Source organism: Myotis brandtii, unplaced genomic scaffold (genome assembly GCF_000412655.1).
Source record: "Myotis brandtii unplaced genomic scaffold, ASM41265v1 scaffold134, whole genome shotgun sequence".
In the NCBI taxonomy this organism is placed as follows: Eukaryota; Metazoa; Chordata; class Mammalia; order Chiroptera; family Vespertilionidae; genus Myotis; species Myotis brandtii.
In genome coordinates this window covers 877,683-895,442 of record NW_005354756.1, presented here as the reverse complement: position 1 = coordinate 895,442, position 17,760 = coordinate 877,683, and the positions used below count along the sequence as shown (strand labels likewise).

At 53.7% G+C, this 17,760-nt stretch overlaps 1 protein-coding gene across 6 annotated transcripts in view; it reads left to right on the top strand.

Moving 5' to 3' along the window:
• TRAK1 (trafficking protein, kinesin binding 1) overlaps positions 1–17,760 on the top strand; it is a 60,016-nt gene that overhangs the window by 29,944 nt on the left and 12,312 nt on the right. For all 6 annotated transcript variants that reach the window (XM_014534905.1, XM_014534906.1, XM_014534908.1 and 3 more), the window contains exons 5-12: positions 87–195; positions 2,496–2,574; positions 3,807–3,937; positions 4,855–4,929; positions 5,423–5,560; positions 8,394–8,470; positions 10,227–10,463; positions 11,921–12,237. In XM_014534905.1, coding sequence (XP_014390391.1) covers positions 87–195; positions 2,496–2,574; positions 3,807–3,937; positions 4,855–4,929; positions 5,423–5,560; positions 8,394–8,470; positions 10,227–10,463; positions 11,921–12,237 — 1,163 coding nt within the window. The remainder of the gene's footprint in view (positions 1–86; positions 196–2,495; positions 2,575–3,806; positions 3,938–4,854; positions 4,930–5,422; positions 5,561–8,393; positions 8,471–10,226; positions 10,464–11,920; positions 12,238–17,760) is intronic.

Genomic DNA, 17,760 nt, shown 5'->3' with positions numbered 1-17,760 from the left:
CAGACGGGCTGTGTGCCTCCCTGTGGTGCACCAGGCGGCAGGGGGAGTGTGTCTCTCCCTAGAACTCGATCTTACCTTCTCCCCAGGTTGAAGAGGAATGAGTCATCGTCCTCAGTCCAGAATTACTTCCATCTGGATTCGCTTCAGAAGAAGCTGAAGGACCTGGAAGAGGAGAACGTTGTACTTCGATCCGAGGTGGTGTCCGCACCCCGCTCTTGTCCGCTCTGGGGGGTGGCGGCCCTGTCCACCTTATCTGCCCTTCTCAAAGGTTCTCTGTCAGAACCACCTGAACCTTGGCTCATTCCTGTGCTGGGTGTTGCCTCCCAGGGCTGGGGCGGACCCGCTGGTGAATTATGCAGCGTGTGGAGGGGCAAGGGTGGGTGGCAACCCGTCCCCCTTTGCAGGGTAGAAGGGGATCTTTCCAGGGTGTTCTCCAGCTCTACTGGCATGACGTGGAGGCCCAGTGTGAAGGCCCCGTTTTCCTGTCCCCCCAGGTGACACCAAACAGTACCCGAGGAAATAGTGGCTGAGAACTCGGAGACACGTTTCTTAGTTGAGACTGAGCAGAGCCACCCTGGGAACTCCTGCTTCTGAGGGTCCCTAATTGGCTGGGTTTTGTGCTCGGTACTTTGCCTGCATTATTTTTTACTTTATTTATTTATTTTTAAAAATATTTTTAATTGATTTTTTTTTTTAGACAGAGAGGAAGGGAGAGGGAGAGAGAGAAACATCGATGTGAGAGCGAAACATTGATTGGCTGCCTCCTGCACACCCCCTGCCAGGGATCGAGCCCAAAACCCCCTGGGCATGCGCCCTGTTCGGGAATGGGACTGGCAACCGTTCCGGGCACGAGACAGTGCCCAGCCAGCGGAACCACGCTGGCCAGAGCTGCCTTGCTTTTTAAACTCTCCACAGCAAGGCTGGGAGCTGGTGACTTTGCGTCTCATTTCCGTTGGGAAGGCAGGACCCCGGCTGCCGCGAGTTTTGATTTCCCAAGGCCGTGCATGTCAGTGGATGACGGAGTTCGGATTTGCAAGTCTCCGTGACTCCAGACCCCACACTGCTTCCCCTCACCCCCCATCTCTATCTAGAAACGCTGCAAATTCAGTACTTTTTGTCTTAAGCATCAGTGCGTCTTTGCTCTCTAGCCAGAGGGGTGGTGCAGCCTGTTCATCAGGCCCTTGTTTGTCAAGTTGGGGCTGATTCCCACCTGAGCTGGCTCAGCCCTCTCCCCACCCCACCCCAAAGCTCATCCCATAGGGCAGACCACCCGTCACCTTGAACTTGCCCACACGTTGGAAACAACCTCCTGTCTGGGCTGAACGGGACACTGAGGCATGAGGAAAGGGTCACGCTGTCTCAGAAGTCACCTCTTCCAGCCCCTCGTTTACTGAGCGGTTGTCTGAGCGCTCTCTGCCAGCCAGTGGCCCAGCCAAGACACGCCCAGTGCTCCCCATTCTGAGTCTGGTGCTGCCCCTCCCAGTGTCATCTGCCCCAGGTAGACACTCTAGTCCTGGGCACACAGCAATGGCCCCTCCGTCAGTCTCTTCACCTAAAGCACTGGTTCTCAACCTTCTGGCCCTTTAAATACAGTTCCTCGTGTTGTGACCCAACCATAAAATTATTTTCGTTGCTACTTCATAACTGTAATGTTGCTACTGTTATGAATCGTCATGTAAATACCTGATATGCAGGATGGTCTTAGGCGACCCCATGAAAGGGTTGTTCGACCGCCAAAGGGGTCGCGACCCACAGGTTGAGAACCGCTGACCTAAAGCAACCAGGGAACCTGATCCCAGCCAGAGTCCGCTGCCCCCCCTCGGCTTTCAGGAGGGTGGTGTCTCTGTGGGGCCAGGACCTTCTGTCTAACTGGGGTGTTCAGATCTCTAGCCTCCCACCTTGTTAGCCGGGAGCAAGCTACACAGAGTCCTGGGATAGCTGCTGGGCCTCTGAATTTTACTGCTTTCATCTCGTACCTTGTTTTTGCTCAGCGGAATGCAAGAGATTTAACTCCAACTTAGTAGAACCTCATAGGACAGTGCCCAGCACATAGTAGGTGAATGTGTAGGCCATTCTCCTTGTGGCTAGCCTTAGAACGCCCATGGGAGGCAGAGCTGTGTCCGAGGCACTTTTTGAGTCACAAAGGGGTTCAGGCTGTGAGCCAGGACAGACACAAATGAATAGACAGACAGACTGGACACAAGGATGGCTCGTAGAGTTTGGGTGAAGCGGGGTGTACAGCTCCTGTGCGCATGGCTTTGAGGGGCGCCCTCTAGTGGTACGTTTTCCAGCTTTGAGAATCTGAGATGCACTCACTAAGGAGGGGATGCAGATGGACTTTCTGTATTTGAGGGTACAGCAGGTGACAGGTGGGGAAATGCCGAAGGGTGACTTCCCAGACCCAGCTGAGCCCTTGCTCCATGGCCCAACCTCGCCTGCCCCAGCAGTGCAGGTGTGAATACGGGGCCTCTCACCTGGGCCTTGTCCACACACAGGCCTGCCAGCTGAAGACGGAGACCATCACCTACGAAGAGAAGGAGCAGCAACTGGTCAACGACTGCGTGAAGGAGCTGAGTATGTCCCTGGCCCTCGCCCCACTCCTGTTCCCTCTTTTTTCTTTCTGCACCTGCCCGCGTTATGAGCACACAGGTTCACATCCCCTGACCAAGTCCAGTCTCCCTGCCAGCTGGGGCTCAGTGGCGTTTTCCTTAAAACTAGAGGTCCCCCAGATCTTCTGTGGCACCATCAGAAGTCACCCTATTTGTGAGAAATTGGGGGCTAGGTTCTCAGTCATACATTGTCTTAATTTCTCGCTGGTATTTAATTTTAATTTTGTTTTCTACTGGAATGTTGGAATTATTTTTTTAAAATATTTTTATTGATTTCAGAGAGGAAGGGAGAGGGAGGGAGAGAGAAACATCAATGATGAGAGAGAATCATTGATTGGTTGCCTCCTGCACACCCCCTACTGGGGATCGAGCCTACAACCTGGGCATGTGCCCTTGACTGGAATCCAACCCAGGACCCTTCAGTCCGCAGGCCGATGATCTATCTACTGAGCCAAACCAGCTAAGGCGAATGTTAGAATTATTCAGTTAGGTATAGCTTCAGAGTCCTGTGTTGGAGATACGGAAAAACTGCTTTCTAGCCATCTGACTTGTGAAAGTTGAGGTGAGAGGTTTTTTTCACCCTCTCCATTATAAGTTAAGGTGAGACAAAGTAGTCAACAGAATATTTTGAGTTTCGGCAACATACCAAGTGAATGACACACACCCTCTGTTCAAACCGAGTAAAATGAGTTATGGCTCTGATTGTGGGCGGAAAACACCCGAGGGGTTGCCTTGGGCATGGCCGTATTTCCTTTCCAGAGCAGGGTCAATAGGAGTTCCTGGGAATATAGGGACTTGTTCACGGGTGGAGAGTGGGTTTTGGCCAGACACACCTTCGTACGAGTGTGGCACCTCCTGGCTGGCTCCAGGAGCCGCCTGATTTCCTCTGGGGAGGCAGCCTTGGTCAGCGGGTTAGGCCCTCACGGTGAGCCCGGGAGCCACAGCTGGGAGCCAGGTTCCCCCTCATGGCGGAAGGAGCCAGGGGGAGCCGCTCTGCTCTGCTTCACCATCGAGCAAACGGGCACTCTCAGTCCCTTCTTCATATGCCCTCTTTGCTCCCCACCTCCCCCACCCCACCCCCATCTCAGAATAGAGGGGCTTTCCCTTGTACAAGCCACAAAGCAACCACTCTCTCTCGGTCTGTCTGCTCGGGGGGTTTTCTGACTTCGCCTTGTGCTGGTTGTTTCTGGGTCGAAGGGGACGCCAACGTGCAGATCGCCAGCATCTCGGAGGAATTGGCCAAGAAGACGGAAGACGCTGCCCGCCAGCAGGAGGAGATCACGCACCTGCTGTCTCAGATCGTGGACCTGCAGAAGAAGGCCAAAGCGGTAAGCCGCCGTTCCTCTGGCCGACACCGCGGCCGCTCTGGGGTCGAGAGGGGCCGCTGACCTGGGAGGCAGTGCCCTTACTTTCATATCTTAGGAGTGGCTACCTTTTGGAGAAAGAGCTTAGCGCATCGGTTCTCAACCTGTGGGTCGCGACCCCTTTGGGGGTCGAACGACCCTTTCACAGGGGTCGCTGAAGACCATCGGAAAACACATATGTAATTACATATTGTTTACAAAATTACAGTTATGAAGTAGCAACGAAATAATTTTATGATTGGGGGTCACCACAACATGAGGAACTGTATTAAAGGGTCGCGGCATTAGGAAGGTTGAGAACCACTGGCTTAGCGGCTTCGGTAGCATACTCCTCATCAGCACTTTCCTCCTCGGAATATCTTCAGATTGATAGGATCCACCACGAAAGCTGCTGTAGATACGGCGTTTGGGAATCGAGTCATCTAGTCTCGTAGTTGTGGTTACGCCCGCACCTGTGTGCTCTGCAGCAGCCGGTGTACCCTTTAGCTTGGAGATGAAGCAGCCAGAAGACAGTCTGGTTTCCCGTGTTTGGCCTTTGCTGGACGCGTGGGGTGAAGCGCTTCCAGAGAACAGCTGTCTGTGGGGGGGGAGGGGCAGGAGTGGGGTGGGCCACAGAGAATGAGCATGAATGTAGGAAAGACGGCCTTCAAAATGATAACAGACGGCATGTCCTCGGTGTAAGATGAGGGTCCCTGTGGGAGGGCCCAGGGTCCTAACGGGTTGCTGGGGGAGTGGGGCGTTTCTGAGCCGTGTAAGATGAGGGTCCCTGTGGGAGGGCCCAGGGTCCCAACGGAGCGGGTTGCTGGGGGAGTGGGGCGTTTCTGAGCCGCCTGCGGGAGCAGCCTGCGGGACAGGAGGAGCTGACCGCCTGTGCGTTTCAGTGCGCGGTGGAAAATGAAGAGCTGGTGCAGCACCTGGGGGCCGCCAAGGATGCCCAGCGGCAGCTCACGGCCGAGGTAAGCGGCTCCCCCTCATTTCCTCGGGGCCCCCGATGCCAGGTCGGGGGCAACAGCCTCTCCCCCTGACGGGCCGTGGGTTGTGTTCCCCTCAACAACCATTTTTATATTGAATGGAAGGTTGTTTTGACTCCTAAGCTGATTCCCGCTGAGGCACTTACTGGTTTCGAGCGTCTGCGAGGCTGGGCTCTATACCTGCTCACTAAACAGTCCAGTAAGAGACGACACAGAGCACACCCGTGAAGGGAGCCCATTCAAAGGCACCCTTGAGACCGGGGTGTCTCGATGAGCTCTCCCGTTCGGATGTGGATGTTGCCCATCTCAGTTGCCCCTGGTTAGAGGTTTAGGAGATTTCAGAGTCGGAAAGCGTGTTCCCCGTGAGGACTCGGGCGTTTGGCTTCAGGGGCCTCCCTGAGTGCACGTGTCTGGCTGGCTGTGCGGGTGGGCGGGCAGGTGCCCGGTGCTCACCAGCTGCCTCCCTGGGCCCCTGCAGCTGCGGGAACTGGAGGACAAGTACGCCGAGTGCATGGAGATGCTCCACGAGGCGCAGGAGGAGCTCAAGAACCTCCGGAACAAGACGGTGCCCAACACCACGTCCCGGCGCTACCACTCGCTGGGCCTGTTCCCCATGGTACGTGCCGCTGCTGCTGCTGCCGCTGCTGCTGCTGCTGCTGCGCGGGACACCCCGGGCCCACCCAGAGGCGGGCTGGGGTGGAATCTGGGGGGGCGGCCTCTCGTTTTGCAGCGTGGATCGGGTTCGAGCTGCAGGCTCCTGAGCCCAGCTGGCAGCCTCTTAGCTACGTGAGACAGACGGGTTCTTCACTTTCCATCCCTCTCACGCTCACCTTTTCTCCGCCTGCTTTGACGAGAGAGGTTTTAGTAGGAACTAGATGGAGTAGGAACCTCAGCTGCTGGGAAGGTGTTATTTATACATGATTTTTTCTGATCTGATGAGGGTACGGGCTACTTCGGCTGCGCCAGTACATCCCAGAATTCCCGAGTGGCCCGCGTGGTGCTGCCGGCTCTCTGTCGGCTGGTTAATCGTTATGCTGGTGGCATCAGTATCTGTGATCTAAAAAGATCTTTCTCTCTGTTCCGGGGCTGGGGGGGGGGGGGGTGCGCGCGTTTATATTGTCCATATTTCCCCGCCGTCTCATTGTTCAGCCCTGGCCTGACTTGTCCCCTGTTGGGCTGTAGGGAGCAGGGCTGAGAAGGGGCTTGGCAGGAGGTCAGCTCTCCCTCTGGTGCTTGGGCAGTCGCCCTGGCTGGTCACGTCCCTGTGACATGGGGTGAGCTCCCTCATTCTGTCCTCTCTCCGCCGCGGCCCTGGGAGGCGAGCACCTTGTCTCTTTGCCGTTTCCCTCCTCCCCTCTCTCTACCACCCTGCACCTAGAGCTGCAGGTGCTTAATAGATTCGGGTGGTGGGCGGATAGACTGGAGAACAGCGACCCAGAACGTTTGTATTTGGGCTCCGTTTCCATGGTTTGATGAAATACTGGATTCCGAGGAGGGAACGTTGGAGAGAAACTGCCCTGAACGTGGTGGGAGTGGACGGCTGTGGAAGTGTTTGTGGAACTCGGTCCCTTCTGAATTTTCCTTGGGGCTCTTTCCCTTCGCCCACCCCTTGTTGTCTGGTCCACTCTTCCTAAATCAGGGGCGGGGAGCCTTTTTCCTGCCAAGGGCCACTGGATATTTATAACTCATTCGCTTAATATCATTCACTTAATATAAATTTATGTTGCTATGAAAAAAAGAAAAAGCTCCTAAATTTATTGAATTTCAAGTCCCGCTTGCAGTTGCCTGGGCAGGGCAGACCAAATTGATTTCGAGGGCCTTCTACGGCCCACAGGCCGGACGTTCCCCACCCCTGTCCGAGATCATGACCTCTTTTTCCTTGTTGCTCTCATACATCCAAGTCAGGCTAGAGCTCTTTCTCTTCTTCTCTCGACCTGGTTGAAATCTACTGCGACCAAAAAGGCACACAACCTAGTCAGCTCCCCAAGGAGCAGGCCAGCGATCCAGGATTCCAGGGATCCCCGTGAAGAGTGTTCTGTCCCCCAGTTCCTCGACTAGAGCGGACCACACCGGCTCCCAGACTCGCCTGTGTAGCTTTTCACACTTCTCGCCTCGGTTTCCCTCCTTCCTGGCTTCTCACCGGGGTGCAGTGGTCTCCAGGCCCTAGGACTCTCCCCATTGCATTCCCCACCCTCCGGGACAGACCTGTGTTTTTGCAGATCGAAACCATTGCCTGAGGAAAGTGGGGTTGGAAATCTGCGGCCGGGTTTCCTCTGCAGAGAGTCTCAGCGTTCCTGTTCGCTGAGATGAAGCTTTTGTTTGTCTCTTTCTGTAGCTGATGGCACAGCTCTGTGTTTGAAGATGTCTATCTTTAAAGTGCATGATGCATTAAAGGTACTTAAATCAATCTAACGTCAATCCATTGGAGTTAAATGCAATCAAGAATTCAGTTCCTCAGGCACAGGGGCCCCATTTCCAGGGCTCAGCTGCCCCGGGTGGCTGGTGGCCCCTCGCTGGACAGAAAGGGAGCATTCCCGGCGTCACGGGGAGGCTGGTGGTCAGCGCACTTTAGCCCTTAGGTCAGTGATGGCAAACCTATGACACACATGTCAGAGGTGACACGCAAATGTCAGAGGTGACAAGCGAACTCATTTTTTTTGGTTGATTTTTCTTTGTTAAATGGCATTTAAATATATAAAATAAATATCAAAAATATAAGTCTTTGTTTTACTATGGTTGCAAATATCAAAAAATTTCTATATGTGACACGGCACCAGAGTTAAGTTAGGGTTTTTCAAAATGCTGACACGCCGAACTCAAAAGGTTCACCATCACTGCCTTAGGTTGACCTCCTCTGAGGCCTTCGCAGGTGCTTTTCTGCCCGCACCTGGTTCTGTGAGCGTCTCCCTATATCCGGGCATGGGACTGTCTGTAGGGCTCTACCTCACACAATGAGAAGTGGTGGGCGGTTCAGAACCTATGTGAGCTGAGCAGTTAGCAGCCCCCAGACGGGAGGACAATAGCTTAGTGCAGCCCCCGTGGGCATGACCTCACCTGACTGCTCAGAAGCCTGGCGGTCCATGGGAACTTGCCCATCAGTGTCAGGCCTCTCTCCCTCCCTAAGTTCCCCGCCTCTCCTGTGGCCACAGTTGGGGTTCCGTGGTTTGGCCAAGGGAGCGTAGGATTTGCTTTCAGACCCTCAGCCGCATGGAAGCAAAGGGGCTTTAGTGCACTTGGTGCCGTTCGGTGCCTGCTGTGTTCAGAACCTGCCTGGGGATGGCTCAGCTGGGGCCTCTGACCATGGCAAATGCTCTCAACCTTGCATTGTGGGATGTTTGTGGGCTCTGAGGCCCCAGTTTACCCTTCTGTGGCCAGCCCGAGCACGAGCCTCTTTCAGAGATAGAGCGTTGGAGTTGCAGCTCACACGGGTGTCTTCTGGCTTTTCCCAGGACTCCCTGGCAGCCGAGATCGAGGGGACGATGCGGAAGGAGCTACAGTTGGAAGAGCCCGAGTCACCAGACATCGCGTAAGGCCTTACTTCTGAGCTTCCCTAAGGGACCACCTGGCGCCCGGTGGTGGTCAAAACGAGCAATGTTTGGGCCTCAGGCACCAACAGTGATCACTGTGGTCCCTCCACAGACTAAGGGAAATGAGAGGACACAGCTGACATCACCCCCAGCTCCTCTGGTGACGTGTTAAAGATAGATTATGAACTTCCAGGAGGTTGGGACCGGAGAGATGTATTTAACATTTCCACACAAGTGCCGTCTTGACACCTCCACTCATTTTCATCTTCCCTCTCAGTGAAAACCATTATTTTTAAAATGTTAACATCTTTTAGGAAGAGGAAAAGTAGGATGTGAGATACACCTTCAGGGGTGTGAGCAAGGCGTCCACTCCCTTCTGGATCCGTTTAGGGATGTTGGCCTCCGCCATCTCTCTCCCTAACTCGCGACCTCGTGCTGAGGTGCGAGGAGGAACCCGTGGGTCCGATTTCATCATGTTTTCTCTGTACCGAAACCCCAGAGGCAGAACCGAAAAGGGATGGATCCTGAGCGTGGGTAGTATCCAGAGCCTCGGCCCCATCCCTGAAAGATGCGTCCGTTATGGAAACGTGCCCTTTTCTCCTTAAAAGGGAACAAATGAGCATCAAAATGTGTGGCTCTGCTCTTAGAAATAGCAGTTTCTAAAAACAGACTGATCTGATTTTCATCATCTCAGAAGTTTGACTAACTTGAAGTCTTGCTATTTTTATACAGTCATGTGCCACCTAATGACTTTCAGTCCGTGACGGACCACACATACGACGGGGGTCCCATACGGTTAAAAAGGAGCTGAAAACTCCTGCCACCTAGTGACACCAAAGCTGTCAAAACGTCACAACACAACGCGTCACAATCGTGGCGGTGCTGGTGTAAACAGACCTACGGCACTGCCATTCGTATAAAAGCATCACATACAGTTACGCACAGTATTTAATACTGGACAATGACAATAGAGGACTTGGTTACTGGTTTATGTGTTTATTATACTTTTTATCATTTTTAGAGGGTACCCTCTCTACTTAAAAAAGTAAGTTTGCTGCTAAACAGTGTGCCGTGTGACGCCGGCAGCAGCCTCACGTACCCCCGTTTCACCGCATCTCTTGATTGCATCGTTTGCTTGTGTTTGCTTTAATCTCCTGTGGTTTTGCACAGCAGCAGGTGGAACAGAGTTGCAGCCCAGGAGCACTAGGCTCCGCCACCTAGGTGTGTGTAAGTGCACGCCGCGATGTTCACGCAGTGACCAAATTGCGTAATGAAGCATCTCTCAAACTGTGGCCCTGTCATTGAGCGGCACGTGACTGTGTGAGAATAGTCAGGACGTGTTCCTTCTACAGATACTTGCTGAGCCCTGTTAGGTGCAGAGCAGTACACACTGCCTCCTGGGGTTTGCCTTCGGGCGACGCTCATGAAGAAAGAGAACTAGCAGGGAGACAGCACGACTTGAGTATTTTTATTTGGAGGCCAAGCTGGAGGGGGTTGGGAAGCAGTATCGCTCCTGCTAGCCTCCCTGTTAGGACACAAGCATGTGTGAGAGCCCCGACGTCAGTGGGTGGTGAGTCTCCTGCATTCCAGCCAGCACCCTGAGAAACCCGTGGCAGGCCCAGGAGGGCAGGTTGTTGGGCGCTCACGTGGGCCAGCTACCTTCCTGGCTTCCCCGTTGATCCTTTCGGGAGGGTTTCACTCCAGGGTCGTTCCTACACTTGCTCACTCACGGGTGATGTTGTGCATCCTCCCCAGTCACCAGAAGCGAGTCTTCGAGACCGTTCGGAACATCAACCAGGTGGTCAAGCAGAGGTCCCTGACGCCCTCCCCCATGAACATCCCCGGCTCCAACCAGTCCTCGGCCATGAACTCCCTCCTGTCCAGCTGCGTCAGCACCCCCCGGTCCAGCTTCTACGGCAGCGACGTCGGCAACGTCGTCCTGGACAACAAGACCAACAGCATCATCCTGGAGGCAGAGGCGGCCAACCTGGGGTGAGCAGCGGGCGGTGGTGCTTTTGTGTGTGGGAGACGGATGGGTGTGGAGTGAACGCAGGGCCAGTCCTCAGAGGGGGGAGACCGATAGGAATTGCCTGGACGATACAGACCCTTCAGTTCTCAGATGCGTTTCACCGGCCCGCTGAGCCCAGGCTTAGCCTTGACGCCGATCTTTTCACCGGTCTAAGGGGTATGACAGGACGTGGCGGGAAGTCTGCCGCTCTGTAAAGTGCCGAAGGGCGGGATACGTGAACGTGTGTTTCTGTTCATCTTCACGGTGAAGGCTACAGCGTAGACATTTGTTTCACGGACCCTTTGGTGGCTGGGATGTTCGGAAGGTCGAGGAGCACCCAGGCTCTATCTCATGAATCTGGTTTGCTTCGGAAGGTGGGGTGTGGGGCGCCCCGCAAGTGCCCGCCACACCGAGTGTCCCTGGGTGGCCCTTCCTCTGCAGGGGTCGCCCCTCTCCAGCCTGAAGCCCTGCAGAATCCCGCCCAACACACACTGTCTACTGCGTGCACACGACTCCTGTGACTGCATAACATTGTTTTTTTCTGACCAGTTGGGTCAGACCGTTGGGAACCTGCTTGGTCGGGACAGCTTGGAGCTTTCATCTCCTTAAATTCAAGTAGAAAGAGGGGAGTCCCTTGAGCCTGCGGCCCTTCCTCTAACTAGGAGCCGCAGCTGAAGAAGGCTTCTTCCCCAGGGAGGTGTTGAGAGGATTGGATTACGTCGTGTATGCTTCCTAATGCCGCGACCCTTTAATACAGTTCCTCATGTTGTGGTGACCCCCAACCATAAAATTATTTTTGTTGCTACTTCATAACTGTAATTTTGCTACTGTTATGAATCGTAATGTAAATATCTGATATGCAGGATGTATTTTCATTGTTACAAATTGAACATAATTAAAGCATAGTGATTAATCACAAAAACAATATGTAATTATATATGTGTTTTCCGATGGTCTTAGGCGACCCCTGTGAAAGGGTCGTTCGATCCCCAAAGGTTGAGAACCGCTGCAATAGAGGGAATTAGTTCTTCAGGTTAAGCATTGTTTTTCTTTTTTGGGTTAATCCTCACCAGAGGATCTTTTTTCCATTGCCAGAGAGTGGAAGGGAGGGAGAGCGGGGAGAGAAACATGTGTGAGAGACACCGATTGGTTGCCTCCTGCACATGCCCGGTAGGGGCTGGGGAAGGAACCCGCAATCCAGGTACGTGCCCTTGACTGGGAATCGAACCCAAGATCCTTCCGTTCCCAGGCCGACGCTCTAACCACCGAGCACACCGGCCAGGGCTGTTTCCCCATTTTTGCCTACATCTCAAAGACCTGCTGTGGTTTCCTTAGAATACCCACAGCCACCCTTGCACATGCAGCAGGAAGGCCTCGTTGTGTGTGGTGCAGCGCCCCCTGCTGGGCGTGCCACGCTCACCCGGTCTCCCCCTCCTTCCAGAAACAACGAGCAGAGTAAGAAGCCGGGGACACCGGGCACCCCGGGCTCCCACGACCTGGAGACGGCGCTGAGGCGGCTGTCCCTCCGCCGGGAAAACTACCTGTTGGAGAGGAGGTTCTTCGAGGAGGAGCAGGAGCGGAAGCTCAGGGAGCTGGCGGAGAAGGGCGAGCTGCTCGGCGGCTCCCTCACGCCCACCGAGAGCATCATGTCCCTGGGCACGCACTCCCGCTTCTCCGAGTTCACCGGCTTCTCGGGCATGTCCTTCAGCAGCCGCTCCTACCTGCCCGAGAAACTCCAGATCGTCAAGCCGCTGGAAGGTGATCCCCGGGGGCCCCGGCCCCTCTCTGTCCTGCTCGGGGACTCCCTGTGGTCTCTGATCCACCACGGGCCCTCGGGGAGCGTCTGTCACGCCTACTCCTTCTTCTTCCGGGACAGCCACCCGCGCTGCTGGTTTGAGTTCCTCTGAGGGACTCTGGCCCAGGCCCCCAGCTCTATCAATCCCGTGCAGGTTGGGATAAACAACACAGGCGCCCGCGTCTAACCTCGGCCAGGAAGCCAGCGAAAAGGACGTCCCCCCCCCCCCCCCCCCCAGGTCTGAGCAGCGTAGAGAATTCATGCTTTGGCTTCTCAGAAATGTTGGTGTCAGGGAGGGGGTGCAAAGCTAACGCCCTAAGTTTTCTCAGTAACCACAGGAAAGCGATTTGCAGTTTGTCTTTGCAGTTTGTCGGCTCATGTTCTGCTTCGACCTTCGAATAGGGTGGCTTTCTTCCTGTGCCCTGTTCTGAGCAAGGCCCCCAGACCACCGCTCTCTGGGGGCCAGGACGGGGTGGCTGTGGAGGCCTGTGAGTTCTGTGCCTTCTTGATCCTGCCTTTTCCTGGGGCAATTCCCTTTTTTGCTACCAGGGACACCCCAGGTGATTAAACTCCTGGAAAAACGCACCTGTTTCTCTCTCTTTTTCCTCTAAGCATTATAAAATGTCTGCCCTTTCCCCACCACTACCCGGCCACATCTTTGTATTTTTCATTTTTTACCCCTGTAGTTTGGGAACCCAGGTGAGTTTGAGAAGGTGTCTTAGAATTCTGGATTACATTTCTGATGAAAAGCCAAATCAGAATTTCTGTGAGGCAGTATTTCTCAACTTTTAAGAAAAATTCCCCCCTTTAAAGAGCTGATTTAGATATCTATTCCCCCTGAAAATGTAATACCACAGGTATACCGTTCATGTACTATATGTATATCTGAGCTCTGTGCCTAAGAAGAGTAGATTCTTTTCACCCCACAAGAACCCATCTTCAGCCCCTTGAGGGTAGTATCTCCCCTGTTGGGAATTCCTGCCATAAGATGAGGTTCTGCTTATTAAAGACCCAAGACAACGGGGTTTCCATATTCTCCGAAGGAAGGAGGGTGGGTTATGTTCTTCTTTTCATGATTATTTTTTAATTGTATAAGTGAGGTCCTTCTTAGATTTCAAAAAAGGGACGGCTTTTTTTCTTTTTCTTTTCATGTTTATTCAGTTGTAAGCTTGATGATTGTTTTCTGATCCACGATTATGTCTGTTTTTCTTTCAATAAAATCTTCCATTTCTGCAATTTTGCTTTCTGCCTATCTTTTATTTATTTTTTTCTCTTTTGTCTCTCAAAGATCATTGGCGTTTATCATCTCTATCTTGTCTGCTTTCTATATTTGACTTTGTGTTTCATTAGTTCATCGAAGAATATGTTTTTGGATCCATTTTCCAAGCATTATTGCAGGAAGAGATTTTTTTAAAAATTCATTTTGACCAACGCATCTTTTTTTTTCCTTTTAGTCTTGTGACTTAGGCAGCAGTATTTTTGTGATAAGAGGAAATCCCTTTAGACTTGCAAGATAAGTTTCATCTATAGTACCCTGCTTACCCGAACGCTAAAACCACTACCATTAAGAAGTCATCTCTTATCGCTATTGCCTGTAACACATCCGCACGATAGAAGTCCCTCTGGCTCCATTTGGTAGTTCTCGGTCTTTTTTGTTGTTTAAAATACAACCAATATTTTATTTCTTCCTTCCCTCCACAATTATTTTTTGTGTTCCTAAGCTTACTTTGCTCAGGTGTACGGCTGGCACGGAAATCTGCCCGACCCTGAGTTCAGCGCAGCTGTAACCGTGACCTTGGATAAGCCACCTCACCTTTTTGAGCCCCTTTCCCCTTATCTGTGAAGTAGGGCTCCCGTCTCCCACACGATATTGGAACGAAGAGTAAACGTGATGTGTTTTGTATTATGCTCAGCACCCTAATTGGTGCTAATGAAAACCTAGGCTCCCCAAACTTAGCCCTGTTCGAGCAGCTCAGGTCTGACGGTGGCCTTACCGGTGTTGAGACCTGTGTTGGAGCCACGCTCTGACATCACCTCTTTCCACTGGCCCACTAAGAAGCTGGTAGGATTCCCGTCACCTCCAGTGACCCAGGTAACTATACCTGCGGTGAGGCCCCTGGAGACGGTGGCTGGGATCACAGCAGACAGCCAATCTGCGTCTTCCATCGGCATCTCCCTGCCTGCTTCATCAATCTTGCTGTCTGCTGGTTGGAGTCGGCCAAGATCGCCGGCTCGGTGTTGAAGCCCGCGGGCTACTCTTGTTTCCTCCGCTGACCTTACGTGTGTTAAGCAGGTGACAAAACAATCAGACTAGGAGAGATCTGTGTTACAAAGATGAGTCGGGCAGTGTATTTCCCTCCCTGGATTTTGCTCTTCCTTTCGGATTAGTTATAACCAAGATAGTATTTCCAAATAAACAAGATAATATGGAATTAGGGAAAAGCGCACACTTGTAAGCTGTACGTTACCCAGCAGGTTTAGTTCTAACTTTTAGGCCCCGGGTGCTTCTCTGACATAAATGGATTTGCTTTTTTTCTTCTTCTTTGATGACGTGAATACTTTTTAGTTTGGACAGTGGGGTGTGAAAGGAAATGGGGAAAGGGGCGGTGACCATAACTGTGTTCTCTGTACTGCCCATGCCCTTGTTTCATAGAATTTCATCTTGGTGCCAACTAGAAGCACGACGGTTCCTCTCTCCACCTGCCCCGTTGTCTGACCGCAGCCTCATTCTCATGGGGCAGGAGGAGGGGTGGGTGGTGGGAAGTAGCTGATAGTGCAGTCAGTCCTCACTTCACGTCGTCCATAGTTTCTTGGAATGGCCGAGCCGGTGTGTCGTTGACCTGACTCCCGAGACTCGCCTCTGGGAGGCCCCTTGGCCGCTGGCCGAGAGGCAGTCTGTGTGGTTCAGAGGGTGGGCCCTGGAGCCAGCCTGGGTTTGAATCCCAGATTGGCCATTGGCCAGCTGTGCAGCCTCTGGCAAGTTACTTTACCTCCCTGTGCTCGGCTTCCTCCTCTGTAAAGTGGGGACAACAGGGTTATCGTGACGATGAAGTGAGCTCATAAATGTAGACCTCTAAGGAGAGCGCCTGGCACTTCGTACAAGTTAGCTGTTTGATGAGTAAGGGAGGCCCGAGTCTTGGGGTAAAAATCCAAGGCCATGCATCATCTTGCAGCATAATCTTTCATTTGTCATCTCACTACCTTTCCCTGGCTGTGCATTGTCGGGGAATGCAGATAACCCCCCGCACTTCCGTAGCCTCTTTAACGCCCAAAGCAGACCCGTTGCAGCCTCATTTCCCTCGGTAGCCCATACAGAGGGGGGAGATGGGGGCAGTCTGTTGGACAGGAAGATCGAGGTGCATGGACTCTGGGCCTATCCTCCAGCCTCACCGAGTTCTTCCCCAGAACATTGCAAACGTCTCGAGCCCCTTCCTTGACACAGTGTCGACTTGCCCGTTTTTCCCCTTCCAGAAGTAGAGGTGACACGGCCACGCTGCTCCTGGAGGTTTCTCATCATCCTTCTAAGACCCATACGTGCAGTCCAAGCTGGAGGCCATATTCCCCATGTGCTTTTGCTGCAGGAAAGTGTCTGTGCCTCCAGCAAACACATAAGCAGGGACCGTTGTGGGTGATGAATGGGGGTCCCGGGGGGTGGGGCATGAGAAATCCCATCAGCAGAAGTGTGTGTGTCTCCTGGCGGGCACTGGGCACTCACCTGGCAGTTTTACTGCCCACCGTGTATGCTTCTCGCTGGCTGGAGCGCTGATGTCCTTGCTTGTTTGCAGACCTGTGGATCGGGGTATTGGGGGAGGGGGCAGAGATTGCTGAAAGAACCTGGCCTTGGGCACTGAACCCTGGCGGTGCCACCCCTGGTTCAGTGACTTGGCAAAGTCACGTCCCTTCCTTGAGCCTCAATGGGTAATAGTACTCACCTCGTAGGGCAGGGCAGCTTTGAGGAGTGAGTTGATGTAACACCTCTAAAGCTAGCTGTCACGCAGGCGTGCCTCAGCACAGGGGAGCTCTTTGTAAACGTGCTGTGTGGCCCCGGGGACTCAGGATCCCACCACCGGGTCTCGGCGGGTGTGCAAAGCCCTGGCCGTGTGCACACAGCGGCGCTTCTATGTGAGATGCCTTTGGGGAGAGGGTCCATGGCTGCCTCCAGGGTCCCAAAGGATCTGAGAATAAGGACCACGGGCCGAGCCCAGGGTTCCCCATCGGCACTGCTGGCGTTGGGGGCCAAGCCATCCTTTGTCGCGGGGGCTGTCCTGCGTGTGTGGGATGGACAGCAGCGTCCCCGGCTTTGCCCACTGGATGCCGTGAGCATGTTCCTCCACGGTTGTGGCAACAACAGTGCCTCCGGGCAGTTCCAGATGTCCCCGTGGAGAACCACTGCTCTAAGGGAGAGAACAGCTGTGTGGTGCCCTCGGTCACGCTAGGCATCTCTTTCTTATGATACTACTTCTCTTTTTTGCATTTGGAATACTTTCTATTTATGGCCAATAGATGCCGGGTAAGTAGGCTGCTGCTGTTCTTGTGCAAATGAGACAGACCTCAAAGCGGGGTCCAGGGAGTCTCCTAAACATGTGCAGGCATTGCGGGCCAGTTTTTCCCTCTCTTACGTGGATCTGAAATGGCCCATTGACGAAATTCCTTCACGGCTCCTTGGCTGAGATTGCCCCCCGGGAAGTTACTTTCCAGCTGTGATGAGAGATAGGGCCCTTACTGAGCACCCCATCCCGTCCCCCCCGCGCCCCCGCCCCCAGATCTGGAGCTCCTGATCGATGAGCTAGGGTTCTCTGCTTCTTGGTCACATTCCTGGTTGGCTTCCTGACCTCACCGCCCGCCTGTCCCTTCTGTTCCATCCTGACTTCCTGAGCTGCTGGCTCCTGCATCCTCCTCTCCCCTTCCTGACGGGGCAGCCTGGTGGCCTGGAGGGGTTCTTGCCCACCCAACAGAGGACACCATTGGTGACCCAGCGGTGACCATCTCGGGCCATGTGCGTGGAAGGCTCTTGCTTGCCCGGGCCCGAGACCCTCTCACAGTCTGCCTGGCGTGTAGAACATGTATTTGTGTGGTTAACTTCATCTGGAGCACGGGGCTGGACCGCCCAGCCTCCCGGGCCGTGCACCCGGCGTACCAGGGCCACACCAGGTGTAGCAAGTGTTCCCAGGGGGGCAGAATCGCAGCCCAGAGCAACGTCCGAAAGGTTCTGGGATGAGCCTCCGTAGATGCACCTGGTCTTGGAACGCTTCTCCCTGTGAGCACCTGTGACACCGCCAGGTCCTCAGGGACACGCGCTGGTGTCATTACAGACGTGCACAGTGTCATCTGAGTCCCAGGCTCCGGTGTCACTGAGGAGATCGGCTCCTCGGCCTCAGGCCTCGGTGAGGACTGGCCAAGGGCTTCCATCACAACCCTTTAGGCCGGTCCCCATCCCTAAACCGGAGGTCGCTGGCAGATACAGAACAACTAAGTAAGGAGGCCAT